Here is a 23,086-nt window from a genome sequence, read left to right on the forward strand (position 1 = left end):
ACTGCAGTGCCCCAACTGGACATTCTATGCCATTCAGCTCAAAAGAAAAGATGGAAAAGTAACTTCATCATTGTGTGTAGGTATTTATACAAGATGACATCTGATAATTGCTTTTTGTTTGGGTTGCTTTTTAGTTTGTTTTTAATCTTTTCTGTCATAATAAACTCCAACACCTTAGGAAAAAAATCACATTTTCAAGTTGAAAATAAGTCACAGTTTACTAGTAGCAAAGATCATTTAAGAAATGCAAGACTGTACTAGCGAGAGTGGACATCTCATGTCACTGCAACTAATTTTGACATTTTTTCCAGTAAATATGTTTAAGTTGCTTCCTGGAAAATATTTTTTGTTCCATAAAGATAAAACAGAATTACCCCAGCTACTTCTTTTTAACTGAAAGCTCTAGAGAGAAATATTTTTCCAAGCAATGGGAAGCACAAATAATGGCAATTAAAAAAAAAAAAAAAAAAACACCTTTCCTACAGAACTCACTTCCTTCATCAGACCCCATTTACTTGAAGCTTTGATTATTTACTTGCTACAAAAGCCCAAATAATGAGAGACTATTGACTGAACCTGCAAGTAACTCAGTAAAACTTCAATATGGTAATGAGGTATTCATACGTTAAATACAAGCCAATCATAAATATCCTGGGCTGTATTTCTTTATAGACAGACATCAAAAGATTCTGAATGGGGGTAGGGAGAAACCTAAAAACCACAAAGGAAGCTTTCCTTTTTTCTTCCAGTCTACCTTTCTTACCTTTCTTGTGGAACAGCAAACCAGTACTCGTGTTTTTTATCTCTCTGAGCATACTGTTGCATTGATGCACTTGCTTGCGAAACAAATGTTTTTCTCATAGGTTTTCCAACCTTGAGAAGCAAAAACTTGTGAGATCGATGTCTTCGTTTTTCTTTCATATGGGAAGAACCTATTAGTAAAGAAAAATAAGCTATCCACAACATACAATAGGATTTAACAGAATGATTGACCACTTTTGTAATAGGGAATAACTAGATAGAATGTATAAGTGGGTAACGTAAGGTCAGTTAAACACATAAAAAAGGTTGTGCTAAGTTATATCATTAGCAAAATTAACTTAATATTCAAATATGTTGTGCCAAAATTTTCTGCTTCCAACCCCAGTTCACATTATAGTAATCCTTCAGCCATGCTTGAAAGGCTTTCAGAAGATATTCTCAATGCGCATCCCTCAACGTTGATTCAGACACCACACTTAAAAAGCCTCCACACAATGTAAAATACACTTAAATAAGTACTTCACATATGTAAAAGCTGCTCAGTAATTACTTTTCCTTTAAAGAAGAAAATTTCCAGCACTGCTAATAGACAACTAAGATAAGTTTTAATTTGTTAGTTATTTCAAACACTTCAAAGGTATGAACACCACTTCATGATAAAGTATACCAGATGTTGCAGTATGGGGCTTTTCCTGCCAGTACTACATTTAATTGAACAAGCAAAATTAAATGATTACCCTCAAGGTCTGGATTGTCAAGTCAGCACAGGGTTAAGGAAGAAGCCTTCTCAGAATTATTTCTTTGCCAGATTAATTGCTCAAATCCTAGAACATGAGCTACAGCCACAAGTGACTTTTTAAAGCAGGAAGGAAAATGCAAGTTTTCAGAGTTCTGATGATCACAAAGGATTTAGCCTGTCTCTGGTGTTAAAGGTACGTACAGACATGCTTCAGTTTTCTAGGAGACTCATCTGTCGGTTACAGCTGAAGTTCACCATCAGTGTGACCATGCAGATTACCAATACAATGAGCATAGATATCATCTTTTTCATCTATTAATATCGCTACTGTATGCTTTGAGTCTAGTTTTCAACACAAAGTTTAGAATTGTATTGTGCCATGTTTTTTTTTTTTGTTGTTTGTTTGTTTCCAGTAAGTATCTAAATGGGTACTTAGGTTACAGTTATATTTTAGGATTATACCTGCAGTATATGGTATGGTAGAATAGTTATAGTACATGTGATCCAGAAATATTTTATAAGCCTATAAACTGTAAGATAAATTGTCAGATTTAAAAAAGACAACAAACAAAACCCCACTGTTTCATAGGACTGGCATGTGAACTTTCTGGCAGCTTAAGAGAAGAAATTCAAAATAATCTGACATTTGTATTTTGGTCCTTTAGAAGTTTTAAACTTCTGCATCTGATGTAGAGCCCTAAGATTTGGGGCTACTCCCAAATCTTATTTTTATATATATATATATATATATATAAAAGATTTAGTCCCTTAGAATATTAGAAAAATCAGTAAGATTTAAATTCATCTAGCAGAGAGAAACAAAATAAACAATCTATCTCTACACGAAAATGTCGAAAGGACTATTTGCAATTCTCCTTTTTTTTTTTTGGTGTATTCTCATATTTTTTTATTTAATACAAAAATAAATAAATAAAATCAGAAAAATAAGGTTCTAGTAGTGGTTATCAGCTCTTATGCTTTATTTCCTTTCTACCAATATCCAGCTAAGTGGCAAACAGACACCTCTAATGAATACAATAGACAGGACATAAAAGTTTTTACAGCATCTCAGTCTTCCAATGACATGTGATCTATTCCTAATAGACCTGTCTTAAATGTAGTCTTTGTTGATCTTCAGAAGTCAAGGAATAGATCTATGCTTTTACCTTGACTCTATTTAAATTTGCCTATAGATGAAGCCAGTATGTGTTTCATTAAATCTGTCTAGACTGAAATATTCATGAGTGCAAATAAAATCAGCAAAATTTGGTAAAACAACTCAAATGCTAGTAAGAAATGTACTATTTTAAGTGAAGCCATTAGCACAAGTCTCCAAAAAGCAAGCTTCTAGCTTGTATCCCTCTGAGTGAGACACTGATTATATATATATATATATGTGTGTGTGTACTCTGTGACTGTACAGTTCATCTTGCATGGAGAAAGAATCTTTAAGGAAACAAGAAAAACTTAAGTACCCAATATAGCTGAATTACAGGTAACATTCAACAGCTACAGTGGCAGAGAATACTTGTGCTTGCATTATTATTATTTTTTTAAAGTCATGAAGAACAGCTAATGTCAACTGACATCTTTGCCAGAGGATTGTCTTAAATATTTAAGATGCAAAAGCCAAACTTCTCACAGAATGATGCAACTATTAGCCTGTTCTAAATTTGGAAATTCAGCTACTTCTTAACTGGAGAAGAAAGAAAAAAATCTGAATCATTTCGGAACCTCAAATGTAACAACTTCTGCTAAAGAATGTATTTTTATTCAATACAACCTCATCTTCCACTTACTAAAAGAAAACAGTGCAACCATCAAATGCATTTCAAGTATATTCTATTAGTCTGTGACAGGCATTAAAGTTAGGTTTTCTTCATAGCCCCCTCCAAATACTGCACAATTAAAATGCCTAGTTTACCTCCATTAGTAAGATGGTAGGGTACCAGAAAGTGACCTAACAAGTTTTTGAACAGCAAGACAAAATACACACAGAAACATCTAAGCTATTTAAATAAGATTTTTTTTTTTTTTTAAATACACAAATTGAATAACTTCAGACTTTCAAGATAGCTTCTAACTAAAAATCCTAGGGCCTGACCTTACAGAGGAGTAAGGATGCTCCTTTTTAAGTTTACTTATTCCCCACATTCATAGCATTAGTTTTACCATCTAGCTCTTATTTGCCCTGAGAAGTACTTTTCATATGTTCAGTCTTGATCTGGTCAGCATGAAAGTATTACAAGATGCAAGTGAATGTTCTGAAAACCAGTTTAAGTCTCAGTGTTATATTAAGCCTCCAATGTTTGCTGCTCACATCATGAACCTTAACCACAAGGTATACATGTCATAAATGAGATTAAATTCATTCCCTGAAATTCATTCATACATAGGTGTACGCAGGACCAAAATTCAAGCAAGAGTTAGATGACTGCTAAGGAACACATTTGATTTTGAGCTCTACAGAGACCAATGTATCAAGAATCTAATCATACAGGTTCATTGAAGTGTCCCCTACAAATATACTGCATATTTTAATATGATCATAAACAATTTCAGTGAGGGAAAGTATCAGTCACAAAGGTATTTATGTTTTCAATTTCCTGAGCAAAATTTTCCCACCGGTTTAAATAAGTATAGCTTAGGTATATCCTCAAGGCAGTGAGAAATAAGCAATACATGAGGATGTGTTCTGCAGAGCAGAAAACAGAAAATTCTCAAGAGCTGAAGGGAAATGCATTGCAAGTCTGAAGGCTAACACTACCTATAAATACTGACTCACCTTCTGATTGCCCGTCTCCTGCAGTCACAGGTTTCTGACTGATTTCTTTTTGTGAATCCTGCTGCATGTTTTCTCTTTGTTGTTTGGTTTGTTGCATAGTATGGGTCTTCCAGAGTTTGCGAAGTTCCTCAACTTCTGTTTCAGAGTCTTGAGTTCGCTCTTTCACTACTTTTCCTTTGCTAGTAGTCTCTTTCTTTGGAGAGTCTGTGGTATCTTCACAATGTGGACTTTCTTCTGTCTTACTCTCTATTTCTGGCTCTTTTGCTTGCGTAGAATCTTGATCTTGGTCCATTTTTGCCTCTTTGTTCTGTTCTTTGCTACCATGTGGGTCTTGCCTCAACTGCTGGAGAACATTCCCAGTATTGTCACTAGATTCTTGTCCCCCCTTTACAGCTACCTCTGCGCTTTCTGAACCTAAACTGTGGGTACTAAACTGTTTAACATTTACAACCATTTCAGCACTGAGTTTTAAGTCACTGTCAGCTTCTTTCGAGTCCGAAATTATTGTTAAACATTCCGCACTTGTTTGGTTTATTGTTTGGACAGATTCTGATGATGCTCCAGAAGATTTGCCTTGTCGAAGCTCATCCGAGGAAACAAGTTCCTCACGTATTGGAGAGAGTTCTGATTCTGTGAACACGTCTTCTGAAAGAGACTCCTCTGTACTCCTTGGGGCAGTGCTAGCACTGTCATTGCCTGTATCCCGAATCCTTGAATCCATTTCATCTGTATTGCTCTTTGCAGCTTTCTTGGAATGGCCAAGTTCCCTTACAGACAGCTGTTCTATATCTCTGTTGAGCAAATAAGAGTAATTACAGTAGCAGGTACCTTTTATTGCAGAGCCTTTTTCTTTAGTAAGTTTAATGCTAAAAAAAAATTTACTTCTTTTAGTCTTAAAAATAAACTCCTCCCATGACCACCCCATCCCTCTTAATCCTGTAAAGTATCAGCAATGAGAAACAAGCATCAATATGTTTACATATCTCTGTAGCAGTTAACTTACAGCATACCTTTTGCCCATATGACATAGACGTGACTTCCTATATTCACATTACTTTTGCAAGCAGAAATTCTTATGAAACTAGCAAATCTATTTGAGATGCTTAAAGTATAAACTAAACTAAAAAAATACAAGAAAAAAAGAGCTATAAACAACCCTAATATCTAATGGCCGAAGTTCTCCACAATCTTTTAAGCTTTATCTACCACAGAGGCCAGTATAATTTCACAGATCTGTCCCATTTATTATGAAGCTGACATCTAGCTCGCTGGTAAAATATCAGTGTTAAATCACCTGCTCTAATCCTGTCTAAGTAAGATAATACAGAACAATAGGAACCATAAAGGTAGATTTGTATCAAGATCTTACTATTCTGGAAAATACCCAACAGTGATTAGTGTGCTCACCAGTCAGGTACCTAACTTTTTACCACTGTTAACTTAAAAAAATCTTGGTAAAAAACTACTTGGTACAATACAACATTTGAAAGAACAGACATCAAATGTTGATAAATAACATATGAAAAAATAAAAGCAAGCATAAAAGAAGAACTTGCTTCCTCCATGAGGGAAATTACATTGTTCAAAACCTGCCTTCAGAAATAAGCTAACCATTTTCTGAAACTCGTAGAATTTGAGGTGGCTGTGAACATACTTAACTATATCAATATGACTCAGACTTGTACCAGTGTTTTCAAAGAAATTTATCGGTGTACAACCTGAATAAGCAGTTTCTCATGTTTAAGCTTACTTTTGACTAGAGTTCTAAAACGCCGACTCTAGCTACCACAAGAGAACTTCTATTACCTAGTATCAAAAACTTTTAAGAAGCTTGTACCTTAATCTCCCATACTGAAAAAGGATCATTCCACTCTGCATTTCTGCAAAACTTTTTATCCAGTTACTAACATCACTGAGACATCATTAAAACTCAGTATGTTTGCAAAACATACATCCTCTTACTCAAATTTCATCATGAGGTTGATGCTAAGATTGTGCTAGTGCAGTAATTTTGCTTACGAAGACTGTGGAATAGAGTTTAGGATTCATCACTTACTAGATTAGGGTGTTTCCTTAATTTTTTCAAGACTACACTGATAATAGGTGCTCTTGGACAAGCACAACCTAAGGTACATGATATCTGAGAAAAAATGGGAAAATACGTCTGAAAATGTAAAATTTCAGTATGGATTGTGGTTTGTATAAAAGAGTATCCAACATGACATTGCAGTTTTAGTGATGAAAGAACGCATCAGTTTTGTGATATGTTTCCATTATGCCAATAAGATTACTTTCAGTATTAATGTTGTTTTTCCAAATTTAAACAGGTTTTATGGTTGGTAAAATTGTGAGATGAAAGAGTTAACCATAGCAGTGAAATATTTGGAAAAAAATAATGGAAAACACATTAAGTCTCAAATACTTCAAGACACACGGAAGGTCTTATCAGATTTAGCTGTACCTGTTGGAGTTTTGATTACAGACTTCAGAAATTTGAATTTTGTTTCACTGAAAGTTCACAAACATGCATGCCTCAGATTTTGAAGCATAAAAGTGCCAGGACTGAAGAAAATGCTAAAAGTTAGTGTTCTGTTTAATAGTTTATAGAAGTTGACAAGAAAGATGAATCAAACCAGACATCCAAGACTTCAAATGCTGTATGACCTTTGTTTATCAGGCATGTTTTCATTCCATATGCATTTATTAGAGACAAAAACAATAAAATGCATGTGCTATAAAGGCACAAAAATCTATAGAATATTGAAGATAAATTTGTAAGTCAAAGTTGAATCATTAAAATGCTAAACATGCTGGGAAAGACTGGTTTTGCAACTGCAATATTATGATTGAAAAAGGTAGATTAAAAAAAATTCCTTGTAGTTCCTAATGTAGGTAATGAAATTATGAAAATTATATGACTGTTTTCCAGACAGAGTTTTTAAACTCCCAGAAATCAAACCAAAGGCATCATTGTACATCAAAACCCCCAAAAGTACTAACGTAGAAAGATATACATTAGTTACTTTCAGGAAACACATGACTTAAGGCAGCAAACAAGGCCACATCAATATGCCAGTCTGTTAGTAGGTCTCTGCTGAATCTGCACTTAAAAAAAGAGGTGTAAGAGTTATTTCTTCTTGGTGTCAAATTATTCACGATTATCAAGAAATATGATGGCATGCTACCTGTAAGAAGTTTAAACGAGCATTTTTCATAATGACTGAATAGCTTCATACCTTAGGCCTCAGCACAGCACAACTATCACCTCCTTAACAGAAGATGGTTGCAAATTTAGAAAAAGTTATACATCAGGCAAACAGCTTTACTCACATATATACACAGCTCTACCTAGGAAAACACTTTGGTTAGAGGAGTATACTTCCCTGCAGTTAGACGATTATGGTAGTCTTCAAATGTTTATGCTTTATGGACAGTGACAGGTAAATGTGGGATGATGTCTATTTTACTATTTTTTAAAATCTGTTTTGTTTTAGTATTAGAATGCATACTATTTCTGAGGATCAGATAAAATTAGGAAAAAGAATGGAACAAAGTGGTTCTTTTTTTTTTTTTCATACTACTGTTTAAAGCCAGTTTTAAATGCCTACCACAAAAAGCACCGGCAACTAAGGGTCATCAACCATTCTATTCATTTTAAACAATTCTGGATTCAAAGGGTTGGGAACACAGTTTTTCTCCTAGCCAAAAAGGAAAAAAGTATACTCCTAATGCCATAAAAATATACACAAACTTCAAAAAATTAGTCTTAAAACTTTTTAGCAGAACAAAAAGAAGGTATAAGAAGCCAGTTTGAGAAGCAAGTAGGAAGTGGTACACAACATTTTTACCTAAAGCTGTTTAAGCTGAGCTTTATTATGTTGTACGGTTTCCACATTTTCAAAGATTCAGGTTTCTCTGTGACATGGTGGAAAAGTGGCAGAGGAAGTGCTATGGTACCCTCCCCCCCTTTTTACTTTTATTTTTTTTAAGAGACTATAAGAGGAAAATACACGTATATAGAAGAGGAGATATTCTACGAAGTATTAATGAATGTGAGTGCTTAAAACAAAGAGAGCTTTCTCCATGTTTTCTCCAAGCCAATCTTGGATGTTGTTAGAAAGGAAAACAGGAAAAAAATGCATTTGTGCTAGTTTTGCGTGGTCAGCCATATGGCTGCATATATTTACTCAAAGCTTTATAAATACTATTCTATCTTACATGCTTAATGAATCCTTAATTTTGCTGTCCACAATTTCCTTATACAAAGCAGCTGACATCACTTCTTCCATGGGACACATGATGCCATACTCTTCACAGCCGTTCTCTTGGACCAGAGGATCCATTTTATGAGGATCAAACATTATATTATTTGGCGTCACTAGCAGCACACCATTGACTGTACCCTAAAATGAGAGGGAAAAACAAGTGGTAAATTTTCTCCTTCATATTTCAGCTTATTCACTTTTTCATAGGGGAAAAAAGTGTTTTCTAATTTTTTTTTTAATTTTTTTCTGTTTTGTTTTGTTTTTTTATCTTTAAGAAACTTTATATAATTTGATTTCTCGCAGTTACCTGGAAACACAACACTTTTGTGGGGAAGAAAATTAATGACACCCTACTTCTTAACAACAAAAAAAAAGCCAACCAGTTTTGTCCCTATTCATTCTTAACAACTATCTAATAATTAGGTTAAGGAGAAAAAAAATTGCTTGCAACCTACTGAATATGTTAGGAGGCTCCTCTGAGATAAAGATTTATCTTTTCTAGACAACCATAGGGCTTTTTGCTATTTTTGTAGGAAGCTTCAAGCATTTTTTTTCATAAAACCTAACTCTTAACTCTTCTTATTTTTGTCTCTTCAAGAAAAAAAGTCTCATAAGCAGAAATTTGTCTCCATTTTCTCACACAGAAGTGACAGCAGTATCCAATACAACTCATTCCAACTGAATTGACCAGTTGATTGATTGGACAAGTGTTTAATATTTGTAGTCTCGTTTCATTCTAGAAAGATTTTCTTTTAAAAAAGATACAGCTGCACTAAGATGCACCTTTAGATGAGTTTTATCACAAATGATATTGCCACAGGACATGAATACAAGTAGATTTTAAACTTTTAACGTTGAAAAGCTTTAAAAGTTAACATAAGTGGTAGGATTCTCTGAACTCCCCACCCAAGTTAGACGTGCAACCACCAACACTACAGCTGCTCACTAAGGGAATTCATTAAACTGTCAGATTAATAGAGTTTAAGCTTAATCTATGAACTGGAAGAAATACAGCCTGAAGAAGGATCACAGTGATCCTTCAGTTATAGATCGTGAATCCTAAAAGCTTTACAAATTTAAGAGCACACTGAAAACTTTTGTGCAAAACCACAAAAAAAAATGCTTCATATGCTGCTGAAACTTATCATTGAACTCGGTATTTATTAAACTCCTGTTAAGTTGTTCACATTGACCAATAACACTGCATACTAGATTGGAGAAGAATTGTTGCTCTGCAGTTTTAAGAACACATACCAGCACAGCATAAAATAGAACTACCTTCCTTTCCATCGACAGAAATTTGTCCCCAAGCTCTCTGATGACTGATGATCTTCATAGCAGAAATACAAAGATGCCTTATATTGAGCAGAAAATTATAGACTACTAAAAAATGAGCCAAAAGAAGAATTAAAGCCTACAGCAATGACCAATGATATCACCATTATGAAAAAAGGAAACAGTCTCAAAAGCAGCTCAAGTGCCCACATGTAAGTCCTGAGTAGTTCAGTGCTTAGTCAGGTTTTACACTAGCCAGAGTACAAAGAACATCCTAAGGACTTCAGAAGTCAGAACATATTTACATAATTTCAAGATGTTTAAGGCACTGAAACAGTCATTAATATTTCCTCACAAAATGTGTGGATTCTGGAAGTAGGCTTTCAGGGTGCAAAAAGGAATTCCCAACTTTTGTTGACAGTCATCCTTTTGAATTTGGTTCTCTTCACTGTAGTCTAGAAAAAAATCTAGTATGACTACAAAAATCAGTGAGTGTACTCATAAGAACAATTGCTTCTCTTTAAACAAATATGGCCTCTATAAATTAAATATGCAAAGCAAAAAGCAACATCATTGAATTTTACTAATATTCTCCAGTTCTGACCTACAGAAGCCAAGGCCATAGCCATTTTTAACAACAGAGTACATCATTATGATAACAGTATGTATGAAAATAAGAGGGCTCAACATAACTGTAGAAACTCTTTGAAGATATAGGGAAAGGCACTTACTTATGTTGAAGAATAAAAGATTGTATTGGATATGTACATCAAAAACAAAGAAAGTCCAGAAACATTTTAAGTGATCTGGAGACTAGAGTCACAAAATGTGTATGAAGGAAGTTTCATATCTTCTCCTAATTTCAATTATATTGCTTCCAGCTTTGCTTTAGCTGTTCAGAAAAATACTACCACCACCCCAACACACACCCCCAGCTCCTACTGGTCTGGCAAGTCAATATCCTAATGAAATGTCATCATATTCAGGATTAAAAAAAAAAAGGTCTGTTTCCAGGACAAAATTGGAATGTGTCTAAACACCACATCCAGTTAGTTCAGACACATCAAACACTGAGGAACAGTAGATAGCTAATCTTCTGCATGCAAATGTCCAGGCAAAGAAGTGTGCAAGACTGAGTAAATAACAAAAACAAGTTTGAAAGACCTTCTATTTTAAGTGGAAGCTTTATAGAACAGTCAGACAATCTTTCTGGTAGAAAAACAAACAACCAAACAACCAAACAAAAAAAAACCTAACTTGTACACCAGGCAGTTGTTGTTAAGCATGGAAGATTCTAAAGTCTGCCTCAGCAACCTCAATTGACCACATAAGCAAGCTTTTCAGCTGCTATCTATCTTCGTCTTAGAAGAAACCCTTGACCCCAATAGGTAAATACTCAGTATAGAAATTAATCTGAATGTGTATTTCCATTTAAAGTTTACTATATTTGGAGAAATAGAGAATTAAACCATTGAAGCTATAGGGCTTTTATGCATACTCGACTAAGAAGCTGCTCAAGCACCTGAAATGACAAAAAGCAGTAGAAAAATACATACCAGTATCTTGAAAACACTGGCTTAATACCTCCTCAAGAAGAGATGACCTATTTCTTTGTTATCCATATATGAAGCCAACATTTCTGGCTCAAGTTACTTGATAAGGTCCACAGTTACTATGCAAACACTTCAGAGTGTGCTTCTCTAGCAAATAATAGCTGCCCCAAATTTATGGGCTGGAAATGAGATTATTAACAATACAAACATCACTAATACTTCCATCATTGTTACTACCAACAGTTACTGAATGCTAGCCTAGGTACCTAGGTCTAGTTCAAGTAACACCCAGATAAACAGTAACCTTTTTACCCTTCAAACCTGCCAGTGTTACTACCACTTCAGCTATATCTGTGACTAAGAAATAATTTGTCTTTCCTGCCTTCAAGCTTGTTTGAAGGAGAAAGGCTTCCTCGAAGCCTGTGGATTATGTATTACTCAACTGTTTGTGTTTCCACAGCATGGAGAGCAAATCAACTGCTACTGTGTGAAAAACGGACAGTATCAGAACAAAATATACATGAGTAAACATGCATTTAATCAACCACTGGTCAAGAATTGTACTATGTTAGTCCTCCCCGCACGATGGAAGCTGAAGCAGCTCCTGCCTTTGAGAGTGGATACTAGTTTTGTACAGAGATAGATAAAAGACACATCCGTTCAGAGTACCTGAAACTTTTATTTCCTTGTCAATTTGCTGTAATGGATCAGACAGACTTCTGTATCAGCATTCCTGCAATACATACAGCTCAGAACTATCATCTCAGCTGTAAGTCAGTGATGAATTCTTAAGCATTTTAGTACCATGCATTCATTTGAGGTTCTGGAATGACTTTTCTGGTTACTCACACATTTATGTACTATGACAGAACAAGTCACAGCTATTCTACAAAAGTGCCCAGAAATGGGTAACACTGATGTAGGGATAAAACCAATAACCTACCATCTTTTGTCTGTCTTTCAATAATCTAACCTCTTTCATTATTTTAAAGTCACCAATGAAGAATGATAGCCTCAAGACTCAAGCCCCATATAATTATCTTGATTCCTTGCTTTTAGAGCGGGTAAAGGAAGTTCCAAAGCTCCCTCTCTGACCTGAATAAGCTGCTTGTAATATTTTCAGTGTTAATATATTCTTCAGACTGAAGAACAGTGTAAGGGCTCACTTACATAAAATCCTCCCTACGTCCTCACCTACCCATACCAACACAGGGAGTGACAGCCTAGCTTCCCTTATGGTAGTACTCTGTTGCATACTTGAGCACAAGTCCCTTCAAAGGCAAATATTTGTTGAACTTTTTATGAACAGCTCAGACAATACTTTATTCAGATCAGACTTGACAATTATTTTCAAAAAATTATTTGTACCAATGACGTGTCAAAAAAGATAAACAAATCAGAGCAACAGCATAAGCAAAGATTGGGCAATAGCTGGCACACTGAGCTCCTACACAGCTCCTGTATGCTGCCACACCATTTCCTTGAATCTAATAGCTTTTTAGCCCTACAGGGGAAAAAAAAAGGGGGGGGGGAAGGGACCAAATAACCAGTGGCTTGCTTCCTTTGGACCATACATCTAATTAGTTATTGTAGAAAAGGATATGAAACTGTCAAACTGAAGTGAAAATTAGTCTGCATATAGCTATTCAGTAGTTCAGCCTGATACTATTATACGAAGTATGGTATTTGACCAAAACTCAAAAATATCACTTGAAGTCATGTTTCTTGTATGTAGGAAAGACACTAAAGATATGAAATGAATTCATATTCAGGTCAAGTTCAGCTTTAACAGCCTCAAGAAGCAGTGAGCCACTTTTTTTGAAAACCATTTGGAGACACTAAGTTGTTAAAAACAGAACACTTCAGTCTTAAAACTGGTTCGGAAAAAAGGTAATCCATGTAAGTAAAAGCTTACATAAAGAGGATTAAATTGCACCTGTACATAGATATTAAGATCTGAATAGTTTTTAACTTCATTCCATTAAAGTCTTATGCCTCAGAAAGCAGTGGGGTTAAATCCTCAACAATATCTGAGGTATACAATTCTGAACAAGCAAGGTAAGGGAGGATTAGAGCCAAACTTTATGACATACATGAGCCCAAATATTAAGATTAGGCAGTTCAGTAAACTACACTTTTAAAGAAGTTTGAGAGGATTACTATCAAGCAGTTTTTGTCCAGAAGTTGCCTCTAAATTATTCCATTATTTTATTGAATACACACAGTAGAACAAAAAATAATTCAGAATTTGTGAAACATTAACATAATCATTTTGTTAGTTCTTTCTTCATTTCTTGCAGAAGTCTTTAATCTTGTCAGTATTCTCCTTTTTACCTCATGAACACTGATTTTTGTACCCAACTTGACAGGGATTTGTTTTTGAAGCCTCACTATTGCTAATTCACCTTTAGCTACTACTTTTCTAAACAAGACGAGTAAACTAGCAGGCATAATAAAGAACAATTAATTTTAAAATTCTTTTATTAGTTTCACTTTCAATAAAGTAGACTGTTTAAGATACCTTTTCCCCTACCAACCACAAGTGAAAAGAACCAAAACCCAGAGCAGCATAATTGTCTTCAAAAGAGATACCGAAAAGATTTTAACCTCCATAGCCTGTTGTGGAAAAAGCAAGAAGTATGGCTGCTAGAAAGGGCAAGCCTACCTATACCATAAACAGTGAGTGATGGTGCAACCCTGCAGTGCAACAGTCAGTTACTCTACATTGACTTCTTGTCTGACCATGATGTGGCATATTTACAATGCTTTAACTGTGTCCAACACCCTTTTCTCTAACAGTGACCCTAAATGTCTAAGGACAACTGTAACAGGGCTAATGCTTCCAGGTTCCAACCACTACATCAAAGAATTGCTGCGTCCTTATGCAGCAAGTCACAGGAGTGACTAATAACTTACACCAAACATACAGAATAAACAGTCTTTCAAGGACAGAAGTGACAGTTTTATCTTGAGTCCTTTCACATGTGGAATTCAGTATGTTGAAAAATAGACTTTCACTAGGTTTTAGTTTAAGAACTTCGGTCTGTTACTTCACATTTCTGCCCTATAAAACACTAACAATGAGGTTCAAAATCACTTAGAGTGTTAAGAAGAAGATGAATCTTAAGTTTTCTTCAGAAAAGCTTTGAAGAATCATCATCCTTCATCATCAGGAAGTATATCAAGGAGAGAGGACAAGACACCAGAGGATGTTCCTACCATATGACAAAGGCTAAATAACACACTAAGCTTCAGAAATCAACACTCAAATCTGAACAGTTTAGCATTCATTCCCCACCCCATATGGGCTTGATACTGCGTTGGATTATATAACTTCAGAAACAGCTTTCTCCTTGAGGCTTTAGAAAATAGTCTGTAGAGATGCAAGCCAAAGACAAATGCTGTGAACACTTCCCATATTATTCTGACAAGGAACTATAGCACATAACTACTATGTTGTAAATTTAAACCCTTGCTTAAAGTTCTCCTGTATAGCAAAGTTTCTACTGAGGCTGACAGTTCTTATTTCCTTCACATCGGTGTTCTAGAGCATTTAAAACCTGGAAATAGAACCTTGTTTAAGATCAACCTAAAAAAGTCACCTAGGGGAGGAATAAAAAATGTGAAGCAAGCTAACTAAAGTTTAGAACAAAACCAAGTTTTTCCAGTGCTTGTTACTAACTTCTAACACATTGCTTTTCCCAGTACACATGTACTGGCAAAAGGCTTCAAGTCCATGTCTATGGTTTAAATATATTTTGGTTTTTTTTTTTTTTTTTTTTTTTTTTTTTACATTCCATACAGTAGATGAAAAATGCAAATGTTAAGTACCTTGCCACTGGTGATGTACTTGCAGTTAATTTTTAGAAACTTCTCCGTAAATGCTTCTTCCTCTTCGGAGGTGGATGATACCACTCTTGTAGGACGAACACATGCATGTGCTGGTGAAGCAGCTGACTCCTTCCGTTGCACTCCATCTGGATCCTAAAAGGGAATATTAAAAAAAAGAAAAAAACAACCAAAACTTATCAGCCCACCTTTTTCAATATTGAGATCTTCCGTTGTGTAATTTTTGCTGCAGAAATGAAAGAAAATGTAAAAATAAGATTCCAAATCCACTGCAGTTTAAAAAACAACTTTGATCTGACTGTACATATAATACTAATAAGGCACAGCTTAACTAGCACATGGTAAGAAACACAAGGGGGAAGGGGTATTCAAAATCAACCTGGGAACAAACAACAAAATAACCATCAGAACTCACATATGGAGATCATCTCATATGCTTTCACATACAAAACTTGAGAAAGTGGCAGTTAATGCAAAGGATTATTTTCCAATTTCAACAAATAAAAGTCTTGTTAAGTCTTCTGTTATCCTTCCATAATATTACACAGTATGTTGGAAGGGTCCTCTGAAGGTCAAATAGTTGAATCCTGTGTTGAAAGCAGACCTAAGCCTACACCTGATCAGGTTGCTCATGGCATTTCCAGTTGAGTTTACGTCTTAGAGGCTAGAGATTCCACAGCCTCTCCAAGAAACCCATTCCAATATTAGCCACCCTTATCATGAAAAACATTTTCATATTATTTAACCAGGAACTCTTACACAGCAACTTGCACCTGTTGCTGCCTAACCTTTCACTATGAACCTCTGAAGTTCACAACTCTTGTTTCCCTCCCTCCAACCTCTCTATCTGTGGTAGCACACACAAATCAGGTTCTCCATTAGCATTTTCTCCTCCAGGCTATGCAAACCAGCTCCCTCAGACAGTCCTTGGGTATCAAGTTTCCATTCCCTAATCATCCCCCCAGTGGGCTCTCTGCAGTATGTCCCCCTGTCTTGGACTGAAGGGGACAGAAGTGGGCACAGCACTGCACAGGCAGCTTCACAAGCTCCCCTGACAGGGGAATAATCATTTTCCTTAACCTTTTGGCACTGTTCTTCCATTTGCCACCTGGAACATGATTAGCCTTCATCTTCGCAAGTGGCCACTGTTAAACACTCTGCCTACCAGGTCTTCAGATCCCATCTCTCCTTGGCCTTTACTCCTTTCCTGCAAAGCTGCTGTCTAGCCAGCCAGCCCTCAGCCTGTACTGCCACGTGGGGCTGTTCTGGTCCAGGTGGGTCTTTGCTGCTACTGAACTTCAATCAGCTGGAGAGATGATACAACAGAAACCGCCTGATGTCCCTCATTAGCAGCCCTTGCCCTTCCCTCCAGTGTATCAAGGACTTTTCTTCATGTTTGGTCCTTCCTAAGCTTGCTGAGGGTGCATTCTGTCCCAACACTTTGGGCACTACAAAGCAGATTAACCAATATTAGCTTTAGTGGGAACCCCCAACTGTCTGCAACTGCCCATCTCTCCAGAAGGCAACAGAAACTAACCACCACACAGAGACACTGAATGACTTTGAGCCCAAAGATCCTACCAACTTTTCCACCTCATCTTGTAGTTCACCCATTCAATTAATATTTCCCTAACTTTGTAAGAAAGCTGCTCTGGGACAGCGTCAAGTGTCTAGCTTTAGTCAAGGTAAATAATATCCGCGTTTCTTCTCTCATCTGCTGAGCCACTCATGTCATTATGTGATAGAAAGCAATCAGTTTGGTCAGGAATGATACCAGCACTCTGGCTGTTCCCAAATATCTTCATCTTTCATCTGCCTCTATATAGCTTCCAGAGGATTTCCTTCATGACCTTCCCAGGTAGATAATAGTTATCTATCTTGCTGTCTCACAATATATCCAACAAAGTAATCAGTATATGAACATGGAACTTTACTAGGGACAGGGGGAAAAAATGTTTACAAATAAAAACTACACATATAGAAAAGAATGCTCCAAAGCCTATTTTATAGTCTCAGATGATCAGTTTTGGAATTTAATCAACATTTAGAGAGTTCCATTACATGCATGATTACTATCAATAAAATACTACAACTTATAAAAATGTGAACTTCTTTGTTCCCTTTGAGTTTCTGCTGTTCAGTTCTATTCACTAGCACAAGTTGCAGCTAACTGCTTTTAGTCTTACTTAAAGACAGTACTTACAATTGTGTTCAGTTCATCATGTCTTTGGCACTGCTTTAAATATAATTGAAAGATGCACACAAAGGCTAGAGAACAAAAATCCAGTTCTGAATATTGAGCTGGATTTTGCTGAAAGAGGTAAGAGATACAATTAAAAGGCAAGCTTCCTCAGGATGAGTTCTCCTTCCATCTCTGACTTTCTCCTAAAAATTATGTGGCCACTTTTGTGACTGCATGTAATTTTACATGCAGTTGTAATAGTCCCTAGTTGATATCTAAGTCCACCACGAATAAGCCAGCTGTTTTGCATTCAGCAGGAGTAATACTGGTGGCAGAATTTCAAATTTAGTAACAACCTTGTCACTACATATTTTTGAAGTGTATTTTTAAGTTTTACAGGTAGTAAAATTTATTGGATCTTCCTAAATTTGTGCATAAGACTGCTAGATGAAGAAACACTTAAAGGAAAAAAAAAACAGTAGTGTAAGAAAGGCTTAAAAATCCAAGCTGAATTCTTATATAAAAAACCTGACACTAACAAGCTTACTGAAATATACACCAAAATGCTAGCTTAAGAATAGCAAGGTAAGAAAACAGGGTTATAAAGGCCTTATATTGGCCACATGCTGATTTGTATTTAGCCCCTGCAGTATTAAGCTACTCTAATCTTAAACAGAAGCGAAAGCACAAACACAGTACAGTCATTGTTTAACAAACTCCTGAACCTCTGCTTAGGCAAAATATGGTAGCCTCATTCAATTTCAGGCAAGAACCGATCCATTTCAATGATCATACCACAGAGAGATGATCACTTTGCATTATAAAGGCAGAATAACATATCCTCTTTAACTTTAGATGTGCTAAAATTTAAACTACTGATTCAAAACTGTGGAGTCGAAGAAGACAGACATCAATACAGAGCATTAGAGAATGCATGAATGAGAGCAATATTACCACAGGAATAGCAGAAAGGAAAAAAAAACATGGAAAACAGGTGTTATCAAAGAACAAAACCTGCCATCCTTATCTTCAAAGAGAAGTCATGTACCACTTGCATTGCTAGTTAAATAAAAACCAACCACAAAAAAGCCACACATACACAGTCCACACTGACAAGCACAAGTAACTTCTGTTCTTCATTTTTATTTCACAAAAGTCATCCAAGAACATCCCTTCCGCTCCTTACATACGCTTCAAAAAAGCTCAGAAACAGAAGCTTCTGTGAACAATTATATATTGTCACATAAATGCTTCAAGAAAAGTTAAGCTCAGAACTGTTTGTGGTGATCCACAACACGTAATGAAATATACAAAATTTTTCTGCAACAATACAGTATGTCAAGTACAGTTTAACTCACAAGATGTTGCCAACATTGAGTTGCCTACACTAAGCAAAATAACCCTTCGTATAAGAGGATTTTAACTTTAATTCTTTTAATCCATTCTGGTTTTTCTTTGACTTCAAGCTTTTTTTTTTTTTTAAACTGATTACTTGCACATAGTTATACTACTTAGCCCACATATCTACTATATGCAAACAAGCATATACAAAATAATTCACAAGATTAAAAACATGTTGTATCAGGAAAAAACACCTTATCTAGTGTATTGTAGGAAGAGCACTGACTTCTGTTAGTAAAATTAATGAAAATTTACCCAAGGGTAACTTTTCAACCTTTACTCTATATGGGTAGATCTATCCTAGCATTTACCGTCATTCTAAGACTGATAAGGAAGAAAGTAAAATAAATACACTAGTCTGCAAGAATACTACACCACCACCACCACGCCTTAAAATGGCAAATGTAGATTTATTTACTATGACGGACAGCAAACATCCCAAGACAACAGCCATAGAAAGTTGGGCAAAGGAATAACAGCAAAACCAGATATAATTTTCAGTACAAGCACCACTGTAGCCTTTCTGATGCAGTTTGGGAACCTCTTCAGTAATGAAGCTGTAACCTCTATTTAAACTTCACTGGATCAAGCCATGCAAGCAAGTAAATAAATGCTTTAAGTCTCAAGCCTACCTAAGCTTTTAGCACACAGAATCCTGGAGCAGGCATTTGACAGCTTGACTGCACACTATCAGGAAGTTTTGTTATTTGAGATAAAAGATAACAGGAAAAGAACAGTAGTGACACGTTAGGAAATATCTGAATAAAGTAGGAATTGCACATATTGCAGAGAATGCAGAAAAGCTGAGGCTCTGATACTGCAACTTTCTGATTTGATTTCTCCCCATGAAATTTTCTTAAAAGCAAAACAGCATTCCTGGAAAGACTTACTTTTACAAAGCTAGTTCATTGCCAAAATCTACACTCAAGCTTAATTACAGTGCAGCGTTGATAATTATATAGTTTTAGTACCCAAAAGTCTACAAAAGTAGTAACAACTATTGAGCAGAAGTTGGCTGTAATCAACTCTCACTCAGTAATCAGACCCTTAATGAAACAGACTTGTTTATTCATTCTGTTTAATGGAACTAAAGAGAAACGTCTTCTATTTACTTTTTTTTTTTTTGTAAAAGGTATTATTTTGCTTTCAACTCCAGGTATTGTAAAGTACTTTCTCCCAAAATGAGTGAATACTTTAAGAAGAAAGCATAACATTTGTAACATTTATCTCATAAGGGAAAATTATTTTCAAGGACATCAGGTATACCTACATTTATTGTAGCCTTGTCAAACTCTGCTTCTGAAGATGTAGGTGATAGGGGACTTATAGGACTTAGAGAGGGGGAGCTGTCCACACTAGAAATGTAGTCTGGGTCAGGAACATACAAAATCTATAAAGAAGATATAATGTAGTTAGAAGTTATGCTTTTAAAGTTTAACTTATACCTGAAATAATGAGAAATCTATTTGTCATGCTTTCTCAAAACCAGCTATACAGAATTATTTTTGCTACAGATAATTTTACTAGAAACTATGAATTCAGGGCATAAACAAAACAACACAAAATAAGTCTCAATTTTAGCTTTTAAAATTTTAAAATATTATTATCTTAGAATATGAGTGATATTTAGTTATAGCTGAGAAAATGTTCAGATAGAAAGCTTTAGAAATATATAGCATGTCAGAAACGCCCAGTAAAAGCCTGCCTGATTTCTCTTGCTATCATTCTACTATCTGAGCAATCAAGAGACAGACTTCTGAAGAAGTTTATAGACATGTTCTAGGATTCTTTCAAACACAGGGCTGATACCAAATGGTGTCGTCAGCTGACCTTCCACTTCTTTCCAGGCCTGTCTTTGAAAGAAGGGAGAAGCAAAGGCTAGGGGAAAAGTAAATATAAATAAAGAAAAAGGTATAAGCAACAGTAACCTAGAAATAAATAAAGAAAGAAATAACAATAGTTCATATACTCCCAGTAAGACAAAGTTTTTAGGGTGGCATGGAAACATTATTCAATTTATTAAGTAGACTTGCAGGCAGTATCATGCAGTCAGAAATGCTGTTTGTAAAGCTGTACTCTGAATTTAACCTCTGAGCAAGAGATTGTAAACAGCCTACTGTATTTGCAAAGTAGCAACTAGCTTCTACTCAAGTGTCATTGTATCATTACGTATATTTAGTTTTTTAAAAAGTCCCTCAATTTTACTTAGAAGAGAGGTAGTTTCAATAGTTGTTCCTTTTTTTTTTTTCTGGAAGCTATTAATAATCAGATGGAACTCACAAACTAGAGAAAAATCATACTATGGTTTGGGTTGGAAGGTAACTTAAAGATCATCTAATCCAAACCACCAAATGAAGAAGCCTTTTACAGAGCCAATAGGAAAACCAGTAAGAGAAGTACTTTAACACTTTCTCTGGTAAAGATGAGAAATATGGGGGAAAAAAAGTCTTTGCTGAATAAGTAACATACATAATATAATTGTACCTGTCCAGGAACGACTGCTCTGGTGAAAAGCTTATTTAACTGAACCAGTTCATTGGGTGTTGTATCAAATTTCAAGGCAATACTGTTTAAAGTATCTCTTGATTCCACCTGTATCAATTGGGGGGAAAAAAAAAGAAAAACAGAAAAACCTGTAAGCAGTTAGTTCAAATAGTGTTTTATAAATTTTAATCGTATGTAGATTTACAGAATTTTTCATAAACTAAGTCTTTATATCTTTGCCCCCAAAAGATAACGATGTTCTGAATATTAGTTTCCTGCAAACCTGTACATGGACACCTGCCTTCCCACCCAGTCTCCAGGTGGTCAAAAGGGTTGGTCATACACGTTGGGCTTCAGCTCAGACATCACACCAGAACCCCTGGTCTATAAATTCATTGCCGGGTACCACTGGACATATACACAACCAACTCGTTTCACAGAACCTCACAGCCTCCCTCTTCGGCTTCTCTTCTCCATTCCTCACTTACAGAAAAGTTGAAACAAATCTCCGTAAGTGTTAACACTATTCTCCTATTGAAACAAACTTCTGTTAATCTGGATTTCAAGTAAAAATCATCACTTAGATCAAAAATAAAGCATAACAGGTCAACTAGTATGACAACAGATGGAATATCCACTTTATGGAGTAGGTGATTTCTGAGTAAGGATTTTTGCAAGCTCTTCTCACTCCTACACCTCCTCCCCATCTCCAAAAACATATTCAATATCAACTAATTAGAAGAAAGTGAGGGAAGAAGTTTATTTTGAAATCTATCCATGAATTAAAGAATTCATAGGAAGCGTTTAAGAACAGTGATAATCATATGACAAGAAAGCATACAAGTAAAACGTCTCAATGACACTGGGTTTCATAACCACTGTATCAGGGAACTAACCTCCTATCAGTTAAGAAAAGATAAAGCAATTTAAGCAAAGACATATTTGTGGGTCTAAACACAGAGTAGAACCAGAAAAATTCCACTAACTCCAGTCTTAACGTCTTCTCATTTGTCCCTCAGCTTACATCTGCATGATATATACCTCCAATACTCACTACTTACATGGACTAGATTAATTATTCACAGGCTAAGTTTTCCTTCCATTTTCTGTATTAAATTATCTTGACAGCTATGGAAAAGAATACTTTCTCCTCTAAGTTCTCTTTAAAAAAACAAAAAACAAACGAACAAACAAAAAACACATTTTCAAAGGGTAAGATGGTAAAGGGGGGGGAAGACAAAACCACCTTTTTCTACTATGTTCTATACACAACTGTTTTGAAAGAGCACATGTATATGGTTAGCTGACTGCATATCCATTTGAATATGCATCTCCTGCTCTTCACGCTCTTCCTTAAAGACATGAAGAGCACCATGTCTTGCATGCACCTTCAACTGGTGCTAGTTCTAAAAGGTAAATATCATTCTCTTCTGCTTGAATGAATGAGCTAGGACAGAAAAACTGGGGATGAGTATGAAGGAAAGGTCACAGAGCACATATATTTGCTTTTGCTTTGACAGTAGCTCCACCCTATACACAGTCACACAGGAAAACGTGTTTGGAACTGAAAGACCAAAGCGCTCTATTTCAGTAACCATAATGCAGTGTATCACAGAATCACAGAATGGTTTGGGTTGGAAGGGACCTTAGAGACCACCCAGTTCCAACCCCCTGCCATGGGCAGGGACACCTCCCACCAGACCAGGTTGCCCAAAGCCCCATCCAGCCTGGCCTTGAGCACCTCCAGGGATGGGGCATCCACAGCTTCTCTGGGCAACCTGTGTCAGTGCC

The 23,086-nt window shown here is 35.8% G+C and overlaps 1 protein-coding gene across 18 annotated transcripts in view; it reads right to left on the reverse strand.

The window, feature by feature from the left end:
• The window catches only part of OXR1 (oxidation resistance 1), a 272,879-nt gene that overhangs the window by 36,373 nt on the left and 213,420 nt on the right, over positions 1 to 23,086 (reverse strand). For 14 of the 18 annotated variants that reach the window (XR_014580607.1, XM_083826456.1, XM_083826440.1 and 11 more), the window contains 6 exons: positions 21,296 to 21,403; positions 20,082 to 20,201; positions 15,211 to 15,363; positions 8,505 to 8,689; positions 4,287 to 5,077; positions 764 to 932 (listed from right to left, as the gene is read on the reverse strand). Coding sequence is in view for 17 of the 18 variants with exons in the window: in XM_083826456.1 (XP_083682582.1) it covers positions 764 to 932; positions 4,287 to 5,077; positions 8,505 to 8,689; positions 15,211 to 15,363; positions 20,082 to 20,201; positions 21,296 to 21,403 (1,526 nt within the window). In the remaining variant the exon portion in view is untranslated. The remainder of the gene's footprint in view (positions 1 to 763; positions 933 to 4,286; positions 5,078 to 8,504; positions 8,690 to 15,210; positions 15,364 to 20,081; positions 20,202 to 21,295; positions 21,404 to 23,086) is intronic. The other 4 variants (XM_083826444.1, XM_083826448.1, XM_083826446.1 and 1 more) reach the window with 1 other exon arrangement.

The sequence above is a fragment of the Anser anser genome, assembly GCF_964211835.1.
Source record: "Anser anser genome assembly, chromosome: 2".
Classification (NCBI taxonomy): Eukaryota; Metazoa; Chordata; class Aves; order Anseriformes; family Anatidae; genus Anser; species Anser anser.